The 17,326-nt window shown below is 50.5% G+C and overlaps 2 protein-coding genes across 8 annotated transcripts in view; one reads left to right on the top strand and one right to left on the bottom strand.

The window, feature by feature from the left end:
* Positions 1-8,220, bottom strand: part of FIG4 (FIG4 phosphoinositide 5-phosphatase) — a 71,312-nt gene extending 63,092 nt beyond the window's left edge. The window contains exon 1 of one of the 7 annotated variants that reach the window (XM_068123137.2): positions 7,931-8,220. The gene's annotated coding sequence lies outside the window, so the exon portion shown is untranslated. The remainder of the gene's footprint in view (positions 1-7,930) is intronic. The other 6 variants (XM_068123136.2, XM_078782059.1, XM_078782058.1 and 3 more) reach the window with 6 other exon arrangements.
* A 7,573-nt stretch (positions 8,221-15,793) lies between these two features.
* The window catches only part of LOC137431618 (uncharacterized), a 96,199-nt gene continuing 94,666 nt past the window's right edge, over positions 15,794-17,326 (top strand). Inside the window, exon 1 of the mRNA XM_068123141.2 lies at positions 15,794-16,013. Within this exon, the coding sequence (XP_067979242.2) occupies positions 16,000-16,013 (14 nt within the window). The 5' untranslated portion in view covers positions 15,794-15,999. The remainder of the gene's footprint in view (positions 16,014-17,326) is intronic.

Here is a 17,326-nt window from a genome sequence, read left to right as displayed (position 1 = left end):
GGATAGCTTAGAGGTACGCACGCTCACCTTTGACCTGTCTAGCCTGAGTTTGAACCTTGGCCCACTGGAAAATGTCATCCCGGTGTTTCACAGGCAGAGCGATTCATCAATGTGTATGCCGTCCCTCCGATGGACGATAAACTGGGTGAATAGTCTGCTGGCATTAATTGTTGTGGTATTCGAAGACCCCACGATTCCCTTTGTGAAGAGTAGGCGAGCTATCATCGGCACCATGAACAGATAAGTTCCTGCCGTAACCAGCAGGGGGCACTGCATCAATGGCACAGCCGGGCCACCAGAAAATGACGCTACCTATGGCAATGTGCGGAACACAAAAGGAGTGGTAAAATTGCCTGCACAAGCATTATTCAACTATGTATAATACATTGGTTCATAAGTTAGGCCATTCAGTTTTATTTCCTATCGACTGAGCAGGGACTTGTAGGCGAGAGGAGGCAGTGGGAAGGGCTGAATAGAAATCATATTTTCTCATGAGTATAATTATTGCACAGAAATTATTTCACATTTGCTTTCATACATAAATTGACCAATCAAAATATGAACCAAAAGAAGAATTACATCAATAGCACTTAAAACACCTTGTTTGCCAAATACAGGGCGATTTGTTTTTATTCAAGAACGCTAAATAATTACCATATACTAAAAACTATATCACTTTCACGCAGCCAGTTTCTCTGAAATGCTTCACCAGTTTCCATATCACTGATTTCTAATGCCTAAGTCACACATAGGCGGATATTTTGGCGACTACTGGCGATCAAGATTTTTCGGCGACTACTGGCGATTTCGGGCGGTCAAATATGGTCAGGCGGCAGTATGGCGACTGTAGGCGGCCGCATTGCGACTGCATTGCGACGATGCCCCGAGTGGGATGGCGACTGTTGAAGATCGACGACGACTGCATTGCGGATGCACGGCGGCAGCATGGCGACAGTCTGGCGGCTAGATTACGACCGATGGCGGATCGCGGCGACTGCATTGGGGCCGGGTGGCGGTTTACTCCGACGTCCGCAAGACTGCAATAAGACCGCCGGCGATTGGAGACGATTCACTCAACTTTTTAAATCTTTATTTCTCTATTTTACATTTCACTTTATTCATTTCAATGATGTATGACATGAAGCATAAAGATGTTTGATGTACAATAAGAAAGTTAACAAAGATGTATCATTGTAATGTAATAATCAAACTTTTCTGCAGGGAGAGAGAATGGAAACAAGGGCCAACAAATTATTTCCACTGGTCCCAAGTCCCATAAATAAAGTTTCTAAAGGACCAAAGTCCCAAAAATAAAGTTCCCAAAAGTCCCAAGTCCAAACAATAAAGCCATATCCTTGTCGGCACCACAGGACCTCACTCCACGGAGACCCTCACACCATCCTGTCTTGCCATGGAATCGTGGTATGTCGTAATGCAGTCGCCAGGCAGTCGTATCTCTGTCGCCAATGGCCGTAACTCGGCCACCACTAGTCCGACTGCTGTCGTCGTCAGTCTCCCATAGCCGCAGGGGAGACGTGGCAGTTCTTCTGTAGTCGATATGCAGCCGCAACAGTGTCGGCCCGTAGTCGGGAAGATGCCGCAGAAAGGCCGTATGGCATTCGCATCTCTGCCGTGCTAGCTGGTGGGGCGATTGCGGAAGACTATGAGCGACTGGGTTGCGGCCGCTTTACGCTCTTATGACGGATACCGACGACAGCATGGCGGATTTTTTTCGAGTGCGACTGAGCGCGCCATTTTTAAACATTAAAAAAAAAATTTGGCCCCTTTGCGGCTCTTGCCGACTGCAGCCGACCTGGGGAGGATAACCACGACTACAGGCGACCGTCCATTACGGTTTCATTACGATTGTCAGCGGGTGGTGGTGATTTTTCCAGTCGCCAGTAGTCGCCGACAAATCCGCCTATGTGTGACTTAAGCATAAGGTTTCATACGACCACAAAAGCGGTTTTTAAATCCATTTTGCCATTCCATTCTAATTACGGCTCTTAGTGCCGGTTATGTTTTCACCCCTGTCGGTCTGTCTGTCTGTCTGTCTGTCTGTGAGCAGGATATCTCAAAGTTATGGACAGATCGGGATCTGGATCCGTATTCAATAACTTTTTAAAAAGTGATTCTTCACCATTGAGAGATGGAGAGATGAGCCAAACCGATATACAATCACGATATTTCTCAAAAAGTTGTGGATGTGTTATGGTAAAACTTGGTGGATGAGTTAGTTAGGTAAGGAAAACAAGCCAATTCGATTTTGGTTCATATCCGGATGAAGATCCAGCCTATCAGTATCAGTGGGTTACAAAACGTAAAACTGTTCAGCCTCAGGGTGGAGGTATGCGCTCTACGGAGTGCCGTTCTACAGACTTGGCATTTAATATGGAATATTTTTTTTTTCCTTGACTTGGGTTTACTTTATGAACTCAGTATATCAATCTGGTGAGTTTCTTTTACGCTTCGGTGATGTCTTTGTTGAAAGAACCATGTCACTGATTGTCTTTCACAGCAAGACGTCAATAACAGGATTATATCACAGGTGGCGTGACAAAATGTAAGGACAGGTACATTGGACAGGTACATTTGACAGGTACATTTGACAGGTACATTTGACGATTGGCTTCACAATCGGGTATATAAGGGTTGTTGCGTTCTGTATTGGCGGAAAACAACTGCTGCACGTCTACAAAAGTTATTAACGCTTCCTCTGGAGATGGTCCGTCAACTTGACAATGCTGTTTGTCATGGAGTGGTGGCTTTACGAAATTCTGGCATGAAACAGCGTGCTATTGCTCGGAAGTATGGCATCACTCAAGGTCAGGTGTCAAAGATCCTGAAACGAAATGCTCAGAGGGGTGTCCCTACTCCAATACCGAGGCCAGGGCATCCACGCAGAACCACAAGGAGAGATGATCGCCAGCTGCACCGGTTAGTCTGCAATGGCCGTACCAAGTCAGCTAATCGGCTTATGACTGAGTGGCAGCAACTGACAAATGTGCCTGTATCCAGAAGGCTCGTCAACCAACGACTGGTTCAAGCAGGCTATCGTGCCAGGCGTCCCCTGAGAAAGCCACGCCTGACCAGACAACACAGCCAGCGCCGATTGCAGTGGGCCAGAGAGCACCGTCAATGGCAGCCAGGAAACTGGAATCACGTGACCTTCAGTGACGAGTCTAGATTTCTGGTCTATCGTCAAGATGGCCGTGTCCGAGTGCGCAGACACGTGCATGAAGCCCTTAACGAAGATTGTATAGTGCCAAGAGTCCAGGCTGGAGGTGGTGGGGTGACCGTTTGGGCTGCTTTTCATGCAGGGAGCAAAACTGACCTGGTTGTTCTGAATGTAAACCTGAACCAGTTCAAGTACAGGGCCATTCTGGAAGAAACATTGCTTCGATTTGCCCGTGCAGCCTTTCGAGGAAACTTTGTCTTCCAAGATGACAATGCACGGCCTCATCGTGCTCGCATGATCCAACACTATCTTGCTGACCGTGGTGTCGAGCATCTGGAGTGGCCTGCCATGTCCCCGGATATGAATCCGAAAGAGAACTTTTGGGCAGAATTAACGCGTCAAATCGACAACTTGGACCAGCAGCCTGCCTCTGTGCATGAATTGCAGCAGGCTATTGTCACTGCATGGCAAGCGATTCCTGTCCAAACCTTGGCAAATCTCGTGAACAGCATGCCTCGACGTGTACGTGCTCTCCTGAATGCTCGTGGGGGTTACACGAAGTACTGAACTGTAATTTTACTGTCCGTAATCCCAGTCATAATTTAGCTTTTGTTTTTGTTGAAAAAAAATTTGGCTAATGTGCAAAATAAAGAGATCCTTCTGGAAAATGTACAGAAGTTTAACACAGTACTGTCCGTGAATTGAGTTCGATATCAGTTTACATCACTTTCAAGGATCAATTTATTTGCTTCGAAATGTCAAATGTGGTTTTTGTTTCTTTTAAAGGTCACATTAACAACATCTATCTATAATTCCAGTAATCTCTGTTTGTACGTTTGTCTGTGACCGCTGTTTCTCGACAACCACGGGTCCGATATACTTGAAACTTGCCAGGTATATTGCTGGGGACCCGAGGATGTGCCTTTTCAAGGTTTTAAATTAATCGGACAAGTACTTACCGAGCTATGTCCAAAAAACGCTTCAACCAATCAGAGAGCAGCGAGCTATCACGTGTGCCGAACGTGGCGATCAGACTCTGCCTCGGACGGCACATTTGACAGCGTATTCATTTATTTCACGTTGGAAAACTATGTTGCCGTTAAACTATGTTTTAAAACGAATTCAAACTGCGATTAAATTAAAACGATTCATCGTAACTGCGATTTGCGAACTTCCGGACAGTGAAGACTTCACTTCCGGCAGCCAATCACAGAACGCTTTGTTGCGTAGGCGTGGCCGATGTGAGACGAGCGGAGCTGAGCGCGTTACGAGCTGACCGCCATTACGGTACGTAATTCGATTTCTTATGCGCATTATTTCTCCCAATTCAGTCAGAGCGAAGGGCGGAAGCGAAGAGCGTTGTTTTTTTTGTTTACGGGCGTACGGGCGGGGTAGAGCGTACGGGTAGCGTTTTTTTTTTTTTTTGGCAAGGAACGGGCACCCACGTACGGGCAATGCCCTAGTCTAGAATAATTTCAACATAATTCCAATGAACTTTTGGTTCTAAGTCATCTTGAAAAGTAAGTTCACCCCCACAAAAAAAATAATTCCATATCCAAGTCTGTAGTTACATATGGCACTAAAGAGTTCCTAGAACACCTTAAACCACACAGTCTTGAGAAAAAGGACATCTTGCTTTACGTTTTTCAATAAACAAATAGAGCTAATAGCCGCCAGTATTTGTCTGAATTCTCAATCTCAGTTACTCTGCACTCAGGCATGAGACGACATTAATATTTTGTCCAAATACTGCTAAACAGAAGGTTTTTGAAAGTGTCAACAACGTGATTTGTGTTCTACAGTGTTCAAGTATTTAATTAAATTTATTTATTTATTTATTCTAAGTCGAGGCTCTTGTAAGAGATAACACATAAAACATATAATAAACAGAGTGGGAGACAAGAGGGGGAGAGAGAGGGAAACACAAAAACAGTAGAGAACAGGGACATCAGGAGATCTGTGAAAAGGAGGGCTGGGTGGAGTACACGTGATAATCAAGATGGACACTACAAGAACCTTCAGGAAACAACACGGAATTTGAAGGAGGTGGATTTGGGGTGGATTAACGGTGGTAGAAAAGATCAAGGTTTTGGATGTGGGGGGGAAGATAAGAGATGGTGGTGAACAGCTGTTTTGAATACCTAGAGGGAGGAGTGGGATTGAAGAAAGTGTGGGAGTTTGTTCCAGAGGCAAGAAAAAAGGAATGAAAGAGTAAAGGTGAGCAGAGAGTCCTGATTTTGGCAGTTTCACGAGAAGAGGGTTGCTGGCATTTCTTGTGCATCCTGCAGGAATATTTGGGGGACAGAGCATAGACATAGTGGCAGAACGTGAGCATAGACATAGTGGTGAACATAGAGCAGCAACGAAGGCTGGAAAGGGTGGAAATGCGAATGGTTCGGTGGATGTGCGGAGAATCGTTGAGAGAGAGGAAGACAAATGATGAATTGCGAAAGATGATGGGAATAGAGCCTGTGATTGATGCTGTGTAGAGGAACAGGTTGAGATGGTTTGGTCATATGTTGAGGAAGGATGAAAGTGACTGGTTGAAAAGAGTGATGGAAATGAATGTAGAAGGAAGTAGAGGATGGGGAAGACCGAGAAAGACTTGGCTAAAGATTGTGGAAGAAGAAATGCGGGCAAGGGGGTTAACAAGGAGAGATGCAGAAAATAGGGCAAAATGGAGAAGATTGTAATGGGGACCGCAAGGCTAACCCCCGCTCTCGCAGGGAAAATGGCCTTAACATGCATGTTGTTGTTGTTGTTGTTGTTGTGGAGCATAGACAGAGCAGGGGGGAGCAAGGCAGGAGAGGAGTCAGTAAAAGACAAAGACCACCAACCTGCCTGCGGTGAGAATGAAAGGCCATCAGAATCAGCTTCATCGCGGGAGATTCCAATGATTCTGAAAGCCTTGGTTTGTACAGCATGAAGGTGAGCTCGGTGAGGCAGGAGCACCAGCCAAGAGGGGAGAGCAATAATCCATCAAATATGTAAATAAAATAAAGACTTTAAAAGACAAAGAAAAAAAAATTCAGCTGTTGACTCGGTGACTTTTACATCACCCTATCTAAAACATTCAATTAGATGTTCGCGTTTGTTATTTGTGACCTTTATGGCGTCCTTAAAAAATACGTTTCCTGTTTGAAACGATTTTCAATTTTGTTTGATAGACAGAGTAAAATAATCACCTCATTCCTCTCTGTGCATGCATGCTCGGGATGCGATTCCATACAATTTGCCAAATTATTAGCCAAAGTACTGCCAAACTGTAGGTTTGTGTTCCAATCCATGCCCCAATTTGTGTTCTACATTGTTCAAAATATGAAATTGAATTGAATTGACACAAATTCCTCGATTACAGACCGGCGTCTGCAGAGATATATACAGAGAAGCAGTTGCTCAAGCAGGCTTTTCGCTTCGCCCATGAATGAATGAATGAATAATCGTTTTAAGGCCATTTTCCCCGCCGGAGCGGGGGTTAGCCTTGCGGGCCCCATGACAATCATGATTCCCTGTTTGAGGCAATGTTTTGTTTTATGGCCGGATGCCCTTCCTGACGCCAACCCTTGGTCGCCTCTTCGATGCGCAGGGATACAGTGTACCTATTCTAAACCGGGGTACACACCGGGATCATTCATCCCAGCAAGCTGGTACTCAATTTGCCGACCTCGGAAGGATGACAGGCTGAGTCAACCCCCCTGGCGTTAATTCAGCGATCGACCGGGATTCGAACCCAGGATCCTAGGATCCGCAGGGTAATAATTACTACATTCGAGTCACAAGGCACATACATAGTTACATCTGCACTTAACTATGGATCAATGATTCCTCAATTCTCTACAGGTTGGCAACATCAGCGCAGGCTTTGATGGGTCGAATAGGGCCCAGGGTATAATAGGGCCAAATTTGATGGGCCCAGGGAATAAGTTTACACCATCGTGACAGCATGCTTGACAATGCTTTTTCCTAGATATGATGGAAAGAGAATTTGAATAAATTTCACATCAACTAAACCTATGTCGTCTACATTAAGAAAGCACACGACACTACGCACCAGAGTGGTGAACTTGGTTTGGATGAACACAGCCTAGCCCCAAAAAAACTATTCCGAGATCATCAAATGCACAACTTGGAAACCAGGTCGACGACATTCTTTCTTTGTGACGTAACCATGACCGGAGTTTCTTCACAATCGACGTCCTTGTCCAGGGCAGGAATGAGGGCGGTTTTGAGCAGGACGTGGTTACATCTCTGTAAATGTCCTGGTGTGTGCATGTCAGATTGTTCATTAGGGCATATACCCTACAATCCTACACGGCAACAAGAGGAAACAACCAACGCTTCACGATGCCCCAATGAGGGACCAACACTTGGAGATCATTCTTCCCAGACACCTCCGTCTCTGTTGGTCTCCTCGTCGGGCTGTGCTTAAGCCTTGACACAAGCGCCACAATCAGTGCCAGGCGAAGGTGTGCATAATCCAGATCACTTATCTGGGCTGCTTTGGACGTCTCTGCACATTTATTGAAGAAAGAGGAAGAAGAGGAAGATTGGGCGAGGAGGAAGAGAAAAAAAACAGAAAAGCCGAAAGGAGGAAGAAGAACAAGCTTAATACACAAATTATTCAATATAGCGATAGGAGCAGCGCGAGTGCGAATGGGCCAGGCCCGTGTGGATTGTTAATGTTAGTGTACAATAATAATAGTTTATACAGTAATAATAATAATAATAATAGGGATGAAACACCGGACTCACCAACTCAGGAACAAAGGAATCCGACTTCACCTTCACCGGCAGAGAAAACCGAGCCGAGCCGAGCAAGTTAAATCACCGTCAAAATGTATTTTCTTGCATCGATCTCGGCCGTAAACCGATCCACACATTAATTTTTGTTAAAGTTGTGAAGAGACCGCAAAACAAACTTCCACCTTTTATAATAACACCGAACACAATAACTGTTGCTCGGATGAAGAAAATAAACAAGTTATTGTATTTATTTTTTTTAAAATAAAAAATTACACATGTTTTGATCAATATTTGTAGGTATTTGCTCAATAATAATTAATGTGCATAATGCACCTCGTAATAATTTTACAAGGAATTTAAGATGTGGGCAGTGACGTAAAGAAAAACGTGATTGCAGCTGGTTCTAACAACACTGCGTGCGCCGACAAGAACTTCTTCCTCTTCCTCTTAATTTAATTCGACCCCTCGCCTTCTCCTTCTTCTTCTACCTCCCGACATCCCACCCCCAAACCTCCTCTCCTCCCCTCTTGCTCCTCCTCCCTCTCCTCTTTTTTTTACTCCTCTTCCCTTTAATTTTAACTAAGCGGTGAGGTCCAATTGTACCACTCTGCGGCATCTGTATTGACCACGATCATCCTCCACTCCCCTCTGTCCTCAGAACAGCAGAAAGCAAAATAGGGGCAATACACCTGGGCACTCACCTTGCCGAATAAAGTAGTATATTACACCGACAAAAGGTATTTTCAACAGTATCACGTTATTTTAAACCAATTTCAATGGTTGATCTAAGACATGGCAGCATGTAGATTTGTAGGAGCGCTTGTAGCCATGTAGGCGCTTATTTGTAGCTTAATTATTTATTAAATTATTATTAATTATTTTTAATTATTAATTATAATATTATTATTATTTATTATATTATTATTTATTATAATTAATTATTAATTATATTATAATTATTAATTATAATTATTAATTATTTATTTATTAGGCGCTTATTTATTTATTATTTATTTGCGCTTATTGTAGGCACTTGTCGCCATGTTCGTTGGAAGCTCCAAAACGGCGAGAGCAAGACGCCGGGGTCACCATTGTAGGAGTTGCGGATGACGAGAGGACGAGACACTTCTCAGCTGTTCAAAGCTCCTTTATTCCAACAGAACTAACACGCGACCGGAACTCATACATCTATAGAGATAAAACTGGAGCGTGGTGCTACGCACGCAACGTGTTTGCCAAAGGAGGTAAGCCACAACGCGTAGAATCAAAAGTCTTTATTGTAAAGCTCAAACTGGAGCACTGACTCGCTCGGGGCTGCGAGTCACGTGTATATCCCGAGGCTACGCCTACCCCTCGGGCGTGGCCGACACCCCATTGGTGCGCGGAATGATGTCACCGCGCCAGCGAGCCATCGTGTCCGCCACACGCGCCCCCCCAGAATTCCCGCGCACCTGAAGGGTCAGTTTGCGGGGCAAACGGATGACCCGGCCGAAGCGCCCTCTGGCGGCTGGCGGCGTTTGGGATGCCGGGATACCATCTGGGATGCCTCTGGCGGCATCTGAAATGGGTGCAGGACAGGGGGGTGGCGTGCCGGCGGGGCTAGGCGGTGCCGGGGGTCCGCCCGCCGGGGGGCGGCCCCGACGCGGGGGCCGAACCGCTTGCGGGGGGTGGTCCACGTCGAGGTGGGCCGGCTTGAGGTGGTCCACGGAAACGCGGTCAGGAGTACCGCCGATGTCCAGGGTGAAATGCTTCGCCCCGGTCTCCAGCACGCGGAAGGGCCCGTCGTACGGGGGTCGCAGCGGTGTCCGGTGGGCGTCGTGGCGGACGAAAACGTACTCCGCCGTACGAAGCTCCGGGGCGACGTGCGTTGGCGGGCACCCGTGGTGCGCCGTCGGCACCGGGGCGAACCTCCGGGCGGTCTCCTGCAGTGCGGAGCGCTGCTGCGCCGCGGACCATGGTGCCGTGGAGTCGGGGAGGAACTCGCCCGGCACCCGCAGCGGTTGTCCGAAGACCAACTCCGCCGCGGATGCGCGCAGGTCGTCCTTGGGCGTCGTCCTGAGGCCCAGCAGGACCCAGGGGAGCCTGTCGACCCAGCCGCCGTCGCAGAGGGTGGCCCGGAGCGCGGCCTTCAAGGAGCGATGGAAGCGCTCGCACAGGCCGTTGGCCTGGGGGTGGTAGGCCGTGGTGTGGTGCAGTTGGACGACGAGCCCTCGCGCTACCGCCCCCCAGAGCTCCGAGGTGAACTGGGGGCCGCGGTCGGACGAGATGTCCGAGGGGGCGCCGAACCGGGCAACCCAGATGGCGATGAACGCCTGCGTGACGTCTGCCGCCGTCGTCGCCGCCAAAGGCACGGCCTCCGGCCACCGGATGGTGCGGTCCACCATGGTGAGGACGTGGGTGAAACCCCGCGAGGGGGGCAGAGGTCCCAACAAGTCCACGTGAACGTGGTCGAACTGACGTTCGGGCACAGTAAACGGGGCCAATGGGGCCTGGGTGTGGCGGTGCACGTTCGCGTGCTGGCACGCGAGGCACGTCCTGGCCCATTCGCGGACGGCCTTCCAGAGGCCATGCCAGACGAACTTGGCGGCGACCAGCCCCTGGGAGGCCTTCGTGCCCGGGTGGGACAGGCCGTGGATGGCGTCAAAAACCCGGCGCTGCCAGCCCGCGGGCACGATAGGGCGAGGCCGGCCGAGGGAGACGTCGCACAAGAGGTCCGTGCCCGCGCCGTCGAACGGCACCTCGGTGACGCGGAGGCCCATGACGGCGGTCCGCAAGGCCTGGACGTTGGGGTCGGCGGTCTGGTCAGCCGCCATCCGGGCATAGTCGATCCCGAGGTGGACCGCGTGGGCGACGGATCGGGAAAGGCAATCCGCCACCGGGTTGTCCTTCCCCGCGATGTGCCGGATGTCCGTCGTGTACTCGGACACGGCCGAGAGGTGACGCTGCTGCCGGGCCGACCATGGCTCGGCAACCTTGGCCATCGCTAAAACCAGGGGCTTGTGGTCGACGAAGGCCGTGAACGAACGGCCCTCGAGCAGATGGTGGAAATGCCGGACCGCCAGGTGAAGCCCGACGAGCTCGCGGTCGAAGGTACTGTACCGCCGTTCGTGCGGGCGGAGCTGCCGGCTAAAAAACGGCAGCGGCTGCCAAGCCCCCTTCACCCATTGCTAGTGCACCGCGCCCACCGCGTAGTCCGACACGTCGGTGGTGAGGGCGATCGGTGCATCGGGCGCCGGGTGCGCGAGCATGGTGGCGCTAGCCAAGGCGAGCTTCGCGCCCGCGAACGCCGCATCCATCGGCTCGGTCCAAGCAACGTCACCTTTGCCCGGCTTCCCCCGGAGGGCCTCGTGCAGGGGGCGCAGGAGCTGGGCGACGCGGGGCAGGAAACGGTGGTAAAAGTTCACCATGCCCAGGAACTCCTGGAGCCGCTTGATCGTGCGGGGGCGCGGAAACCCCCTGACCGCCTCCACCTTGGCCGGTAAGGGGATGGCCCCGTGCCTGGTGACGCGGTGCCCCAAAAAGTCGATTTCGGCGATGCCGAACCGGCACTTGGCAGGGTTGACGATCAGGCCATGCCGGCCCAGGCATTCGAAGAGCGTGCGGAGATGGCGGAGGTTCTCCCCACGGGACGCGCTTGCGACGAGGATGTCGTCCAGGTAGACATAAACGAAGTCCAAGTCGCGCAAGACGCTGTCCATCAGCCGTTGGAACGCCTGAGCCGCATTCTTCAACCCGAAGGGCATCCGCAGGAACTCGGAGGCCGAATGGTGTGATGACGGCCGTCTTCGGTATGTCCTCCAGCCTGACGGGGACCTGGTGGTATCCGCGGATGAGGTCCACCTTGGAGAAGAGGGACATTTTCGCCAACCGGGTGGAAAAGTCTTGGATGTGAGGGACCGGGTAGCGGTCGGGGGTGGTAGCATCGTTGAGGCAGCGGTAGTCTCCGCACGGCCGCCATCCCCCGCCGGGCTTCGGCACGATGTGCAGCGGCGATGCCCATGCGCTGTTGGAGCGCCGTACGATGCCCAGCCGCTCCAGCATAGCGAACTCCGCTTTCGCCACAGCGAGCTTCGTCGGCTCGAGGCGGCGTGCCCAGGCGTAGACCGGTGGCCGGACGGTGGGGATGTGATGCTCCACCCCGTGCTTGATGGCCACCGCCGAGAAGGTGGGCTGCGTGAGGGCCGGGAAACTGGCGAGGAGGCGGGTAAAGTCATCCGCTGCCGGAAGCGTACAAACCAAACTCGCCGGGATGGAACCGTTTAGCAAGCCGCTTCGTGAGCCGCTCAGTGGGCCGCTCAATGAGCTACTCAGCGAACAAGCGAGCGAGCTAAAGGTTTCGGCCTGGACGAGCCGTCTGTGCTTCACGTCCACCAACAACCCATTTGCACATAGGAAGTCCGCACCAAGCAATGCCATGGGCACGCTAGCGGTTACGAACGACCATTGAAAGCGCTGCCTTCTGAACCGCAAGGAGAGGCAGCACTTCCCGAATGTGCGTATGGGTGTATCATTGGCTGCAAGCAACGCGGGGCCCCGGCCCGCGGTTCGCTTGTCGGACACGTGGGCGGGGATGACGCTTACCTGCGCTCCTGTGTCGCAGAGGAAGCGGCGCCCGGACAAGGTGTCCATGATGAATAAGAGGCTGCCGGAATTGCCGACGCTCAGGGCCGCTACCGAGCGTCGGCTCGGTCGTTTCCCGATTTGCCAAACGAGCATGGCGGGCAACACTTCTTAGCCTTGTGGCCGAACCTGGCGTGGAAACGGCACCAGGCTTGTGGCGGGAGCGGCGGAGGCCGCAGCTTTCGCCGCTGCAGTGGTGGTGGGCGGGGCGTGGCGGCGGCCACGAGGTGTGCATGCGCATCAGCCTCGGGATCCACGAGGTGTGCAGCCGCATCTGCCTCGGGATCCACGACGGCCGCACCGAAGCTCGCCCGCGTGTCACAAGCCGCGAAAAACTTGTCGGCCTCGACGGCCAGAGGCCGGGGTTCCTCTATTTTGGAACCGGCCAACGCGAGGCGTACCTGTGCCGGTAGCTGGCATAGAAAAAGCGCCCGGAATAAAAAATCCGGGGCTTTGTCACCCAGCAACGACAGCATGTAGTCCATCCGTACCGATGGTCGTGTGTCGCCGAGTTCGGGAAGGTCCAGGAGGCGGTCCGCCCGTTCAAACTCCGTGAGGCCGAACGTGGCGATGAGGAGACGTTTGAGCGCCCTGTACTTGTGCTCTGCCGGTGGGTGCCGCAGGATGGACACGACTCGGGCAGCCGTGCCGGGCCCGAGGGCGGCGATCACGTGATAGTAACGCGTCTCGTCCGCCGTTATTCCTCGAAGCTGGAACTGTGCTTCGGCCTGCACGAACCATAGCTCGGCCTGTGCTTCCCAAAACTCAGGGAGCTTTACCGCGACCGCGTTGCTGGCCATGGCGCATTCTGTGGTCAGCGACGGCTGAACCAAAATGGGTCACCAGTGTAGCGTGGTGCTACGCACGCAACTTGTTTGCCAAAGAAGGTAAGCCACAACGCATAGGATCAAAAGAGTCTTTATTGTAAAGCTCAAATGTAGCACTGACTCGCTCGGGGCTGCGAGTCCCGTGTATATCCCGAGGCCACGCCTACCCCTCGGGCGTGGCCGACACCCCATTGGTGCGCGAAATGATGTCACCGCGCCAGCGAGCCATCGTGTCTGCCACAAAACACCGTTTGTGTGTGTGTGTGTGTGTGTGTGTGTGTGTGTGTGTGTGTGTGTGTGATGTTACCGATAGACTCCTAAACGGAGAGGCTTACGTGCTTGATATTTGACATAGACATGGCCATTGAGCCTGGGAAGAACAAGGCCGACCTAAAAAAAAAAAAAAAAATCATAATATTTTTTTACCATATTTTTACCTCAGCGCATTTCAGCGAGGAATATTATGCACGGAATCTGAGGCGGTGGCAGAGCAGCGCGCTGATTCGCTCAGAGCGATCACGTGATGTTCCTTGCCGCCATAAACTCACAGTTACGCGTTCGCACGTAATTCAGAGCGAAATGTGATTGCGTTTTTTCACATTTCAGCGAGGAACATTGCCATTCACACCACATCGGTTTTTTTTTCTTTCATCCTGAGATCCATATTTTTTTTCAGCGAGGAATATTATACACGGAATCTGAGGCGGTGGCAGAGCAGCGCGCTGATTCGCTCAGAGCGATCACGTGATGTTCCTTGCCGCCATAAACTCACAGCAAGTAGCATAGATTTTAGCATGATTAGCATTTAGCATGATTTAGCATGATTTAGCATAGATCGTAGCATGTTTCACATAGATTTTTTTTCAGCGAGGAATATTATACACGGAATCTGATCCGGTGGCAGAGCAGCGCGCTGATTCGCTCAGAGCGATCACATGATGTTCCATCCTCGCCGCCAGACCATTGAACATAAAACACAGTTTGTGTGTGTGTAATGTAATGTTACCTCCCCTCCACCCTCCGTCCTCCCCTCCCCCTTCCATCCTCCCCTTCCCCCCTTCCCCTCCCCCCTGGTGGAAACGAGTGGAAGGGGGCCTGGGATTTGGTGGAACTGAATGGAAGGGTTCTGAGATCCTGTGGACCCGAGTGGAAGGGGGCCTGAGATTTGGTGGACCCGAGTAAAAGGTGGCCTGGGATTTGGTGGACCCGAGTGGAAGGGGGCCTGAGATTTGGTGGACCCGAGTGGAAGGTGGCCTGGGATTTGGTGGAACCGAGTGAAAGGGGGCCTGAGATTTGGTGGAACCGAGTGGAAGGGGGCCTGAGATTTGGTGGAACCGAGTGGAAGAGGGCCTGAGACTTGGTGGACCCGAGAGGAAAGGGGCCTGGGATTTGGTGGAACTGAGTGGAAGGGGCCTGGGATTTGGTTGGAACCAAGTGGAAGGGGGCCTGGGATTTGGTGGAACTGAATGGAAGGGTCCTGAGATCCTGTGGACCCGAGTGGAAGGGGGCCTGAGATTTGGTGGAACCGAGTGGAAGGGGGCCTGGGATTTGGTGGAACCGAGTCGAATGGGGCCTGGGATTTGGTGGAACCGAGTGGAAGGGGGCCTGAAATTTGGTGGACCCGAGTGGAAAGGGGCCTGGGATTTGGTGGACCTGAGTGGAAGGGGGCCTGGGATTAGGTGGACCCAAATGGAAGGGGGCCTGGCATTTGGTGGACCTGAGTGGAAGGGGGGCAGAGAACGTCATATTCCTGAAATTGACGAGCAGAGAACGTCATATCGGTCGTGCCATATCGACAACAAAAGCCGCATTGACTTTCTGGGGTGATACACTGATGCTGTTGACAATTGTTGGTGACATGCGATTAAGAATGATTCGGGCAAGTATTTTCCCAGGGATAGATAGTAGGGCCACGCCACGGTAGTTGACACACGACCTATCACCTTTGCATTTGTACAGTGGAACAATCGTGGCATCTTTGAAGACCTGAGGTACTGACTTGAAAGATACAGAGGCAGAAGAAGAAGAGGAAAACTATCAAGAGGAAGTCGAAGCGATACCTAAGAGAAGAAGAAGATCCGGTCACACAATTGTAGGCGGGTAGCAAATCCAACGGCTAATATTTTTAAAATAATCTTTTGAACCTCGCATTATGGTGTCCATCCAATTATAACAAGTCGTCCTTGTATTAAAATGTGGTTCTGCGTTGCCTATAGATAGATTCGTACAGATAGAGTGTAACGAGAGTGCCACGGGGACCAAAGAAAAGTAATTAAAGATTCCGACTAAACTAAAACGGAAGTTGGATAAAAATGAAAAACATTTTCACATAAACTTAATAACAATCATAACTTTAACGAAGTTCTCTTAAAAACACACTTCAGCACTTTTGCACGAATTCACTGAGTTTACCTGTTTCAACAGCACTTCCTCTCACTCTCGATTGGGAAAGAAAAAATATGGGAGAGTGAGGAGTCGGAGACAGAAAACGAACATAGCAAATGTCACGGAGCACGATCTAGTTAGACCGGTGGGAGGGAGCAAACGGATTACAGACGGTATGGTGTACGTGTAGACCGTGTCCGCGGCTTTCAGTGCCATGAGACCATCCCGAGGACGCTAGAGTTGGACATGCGGCGGCGAGAGTAAGTTACGGGTGCCGAATGCATATGCTTGTCCCACTTGAGATGGACTAGTTTAGTGTCTGTCTGCTGGTTACATATTTGTCTGCACGACCTGGAACCTTACGGACCGTTCTGGCTTCTCACTTCTCAGGTGCTTCGATACTGTGTAGTGTGTGAACAGCCTGGGTGTCGCCCGCAGTAATGCGTTGTTTATACATTATAATGAAGCCTATTGTCTGTGTTGTAACTTTGGTTTGAAAACTGTAGTTGTGCTTTTCTCGGCTGTGTGAAGGTCGGATTTGCGAATAATTATTTTATTTTTCTTATGAACCTGATTTGTGTAATTTATTCGGTGAATCGGAGATTTGGTTTAAAATTGGTGTTGTGCGCGTGTGTCATTTTTTTTTTTTTTGGCGTCGCCTCAGCTCGTAAGATCGCAGGTTGTTGTTTCGTATGCAGCCTGTGGCTGCTGGTTGTATCATTTTCTGGAAGTGCAGTGCCCCTGTTGACCACTGGCACTACGCTGGTACTCATTTTGCCGACCTCTGAAGTATGATAGACTGAGCCAACCCACCTGCTTGTTAATTCAACTTCAACGGCACAACATGAGACTTCTCTGTCTCTTTCAACGGCACGACAGTGGGTTGAACTCGAAACCCTAAGATCACAAGCCAGCCACCTTAACCGCAAAGCCAACACCAGGTTTAGATCGCAGGTTAAAAATAAAATCCCATAATCGGCTGAAGGATTTAGACGAGGTTCAGTAAAACGAGAATCCACTGATTTTTCTGTAAAGTTTGACCAGTAGGTTTTGTACCTTGACCTTATCGCAGGAGATAATATTGAGAGCTGGAGGTTTACAAGACAGTTATATGTGAAGTGGGGTCACCAGCCCAGAGGGGAGAGCAAAAGTACTCCATTGAGCCATGGACAAACACCTTGCAGACTGCGAGTACTGACTTTCTTTTCAAGGAATAACTTGGAGAGGTGGAGGACATGGAGTCTGTGGCTGATGTTGAAGGCCAACTTTGCTATATGTTCATCACAGGAGAGATTGTGGCTTCTGGTAAGGCTTAGAAGTTAAAGAAACTGAACTTCTACCAGTTCCTGAATTGATGAGCATGGGAATAGGTTTGGTGGATTCACTTGACAATCCTTCTCAAGCAACAGGACGAGACTGACGTTTGTCAGGATTCAAAGATCTGTTCCATTTATCAGACGAGCATATAATCCCATTTCAGATCAGCAGATAGCATTGCAGCTGCTGTCTTCCTGTTGGCGAGATGGCGTACTGGATCGTGTGATGTGGAGTCCTCTGAAAAATGGAATAGAGG

Source organism: Myxine glutinosa, chromosome 7, assembly GCF_964187855.1.
Source record: "Myxine glutinosa chromosome 7, kmMyxGlut1.1, whole genome shotgun sequence".
NCBI classification, from domain to species: Eukaryota; Metazoa; Chordata; class Myxini; order Myxiniformes; family Myxinidae; genus Myxine; species Myxine glutinosa.
Note: the sequence above shows the minus strand (reverse complement) of the source record. Positions and strands in the feature narration are given on the sequence as shown.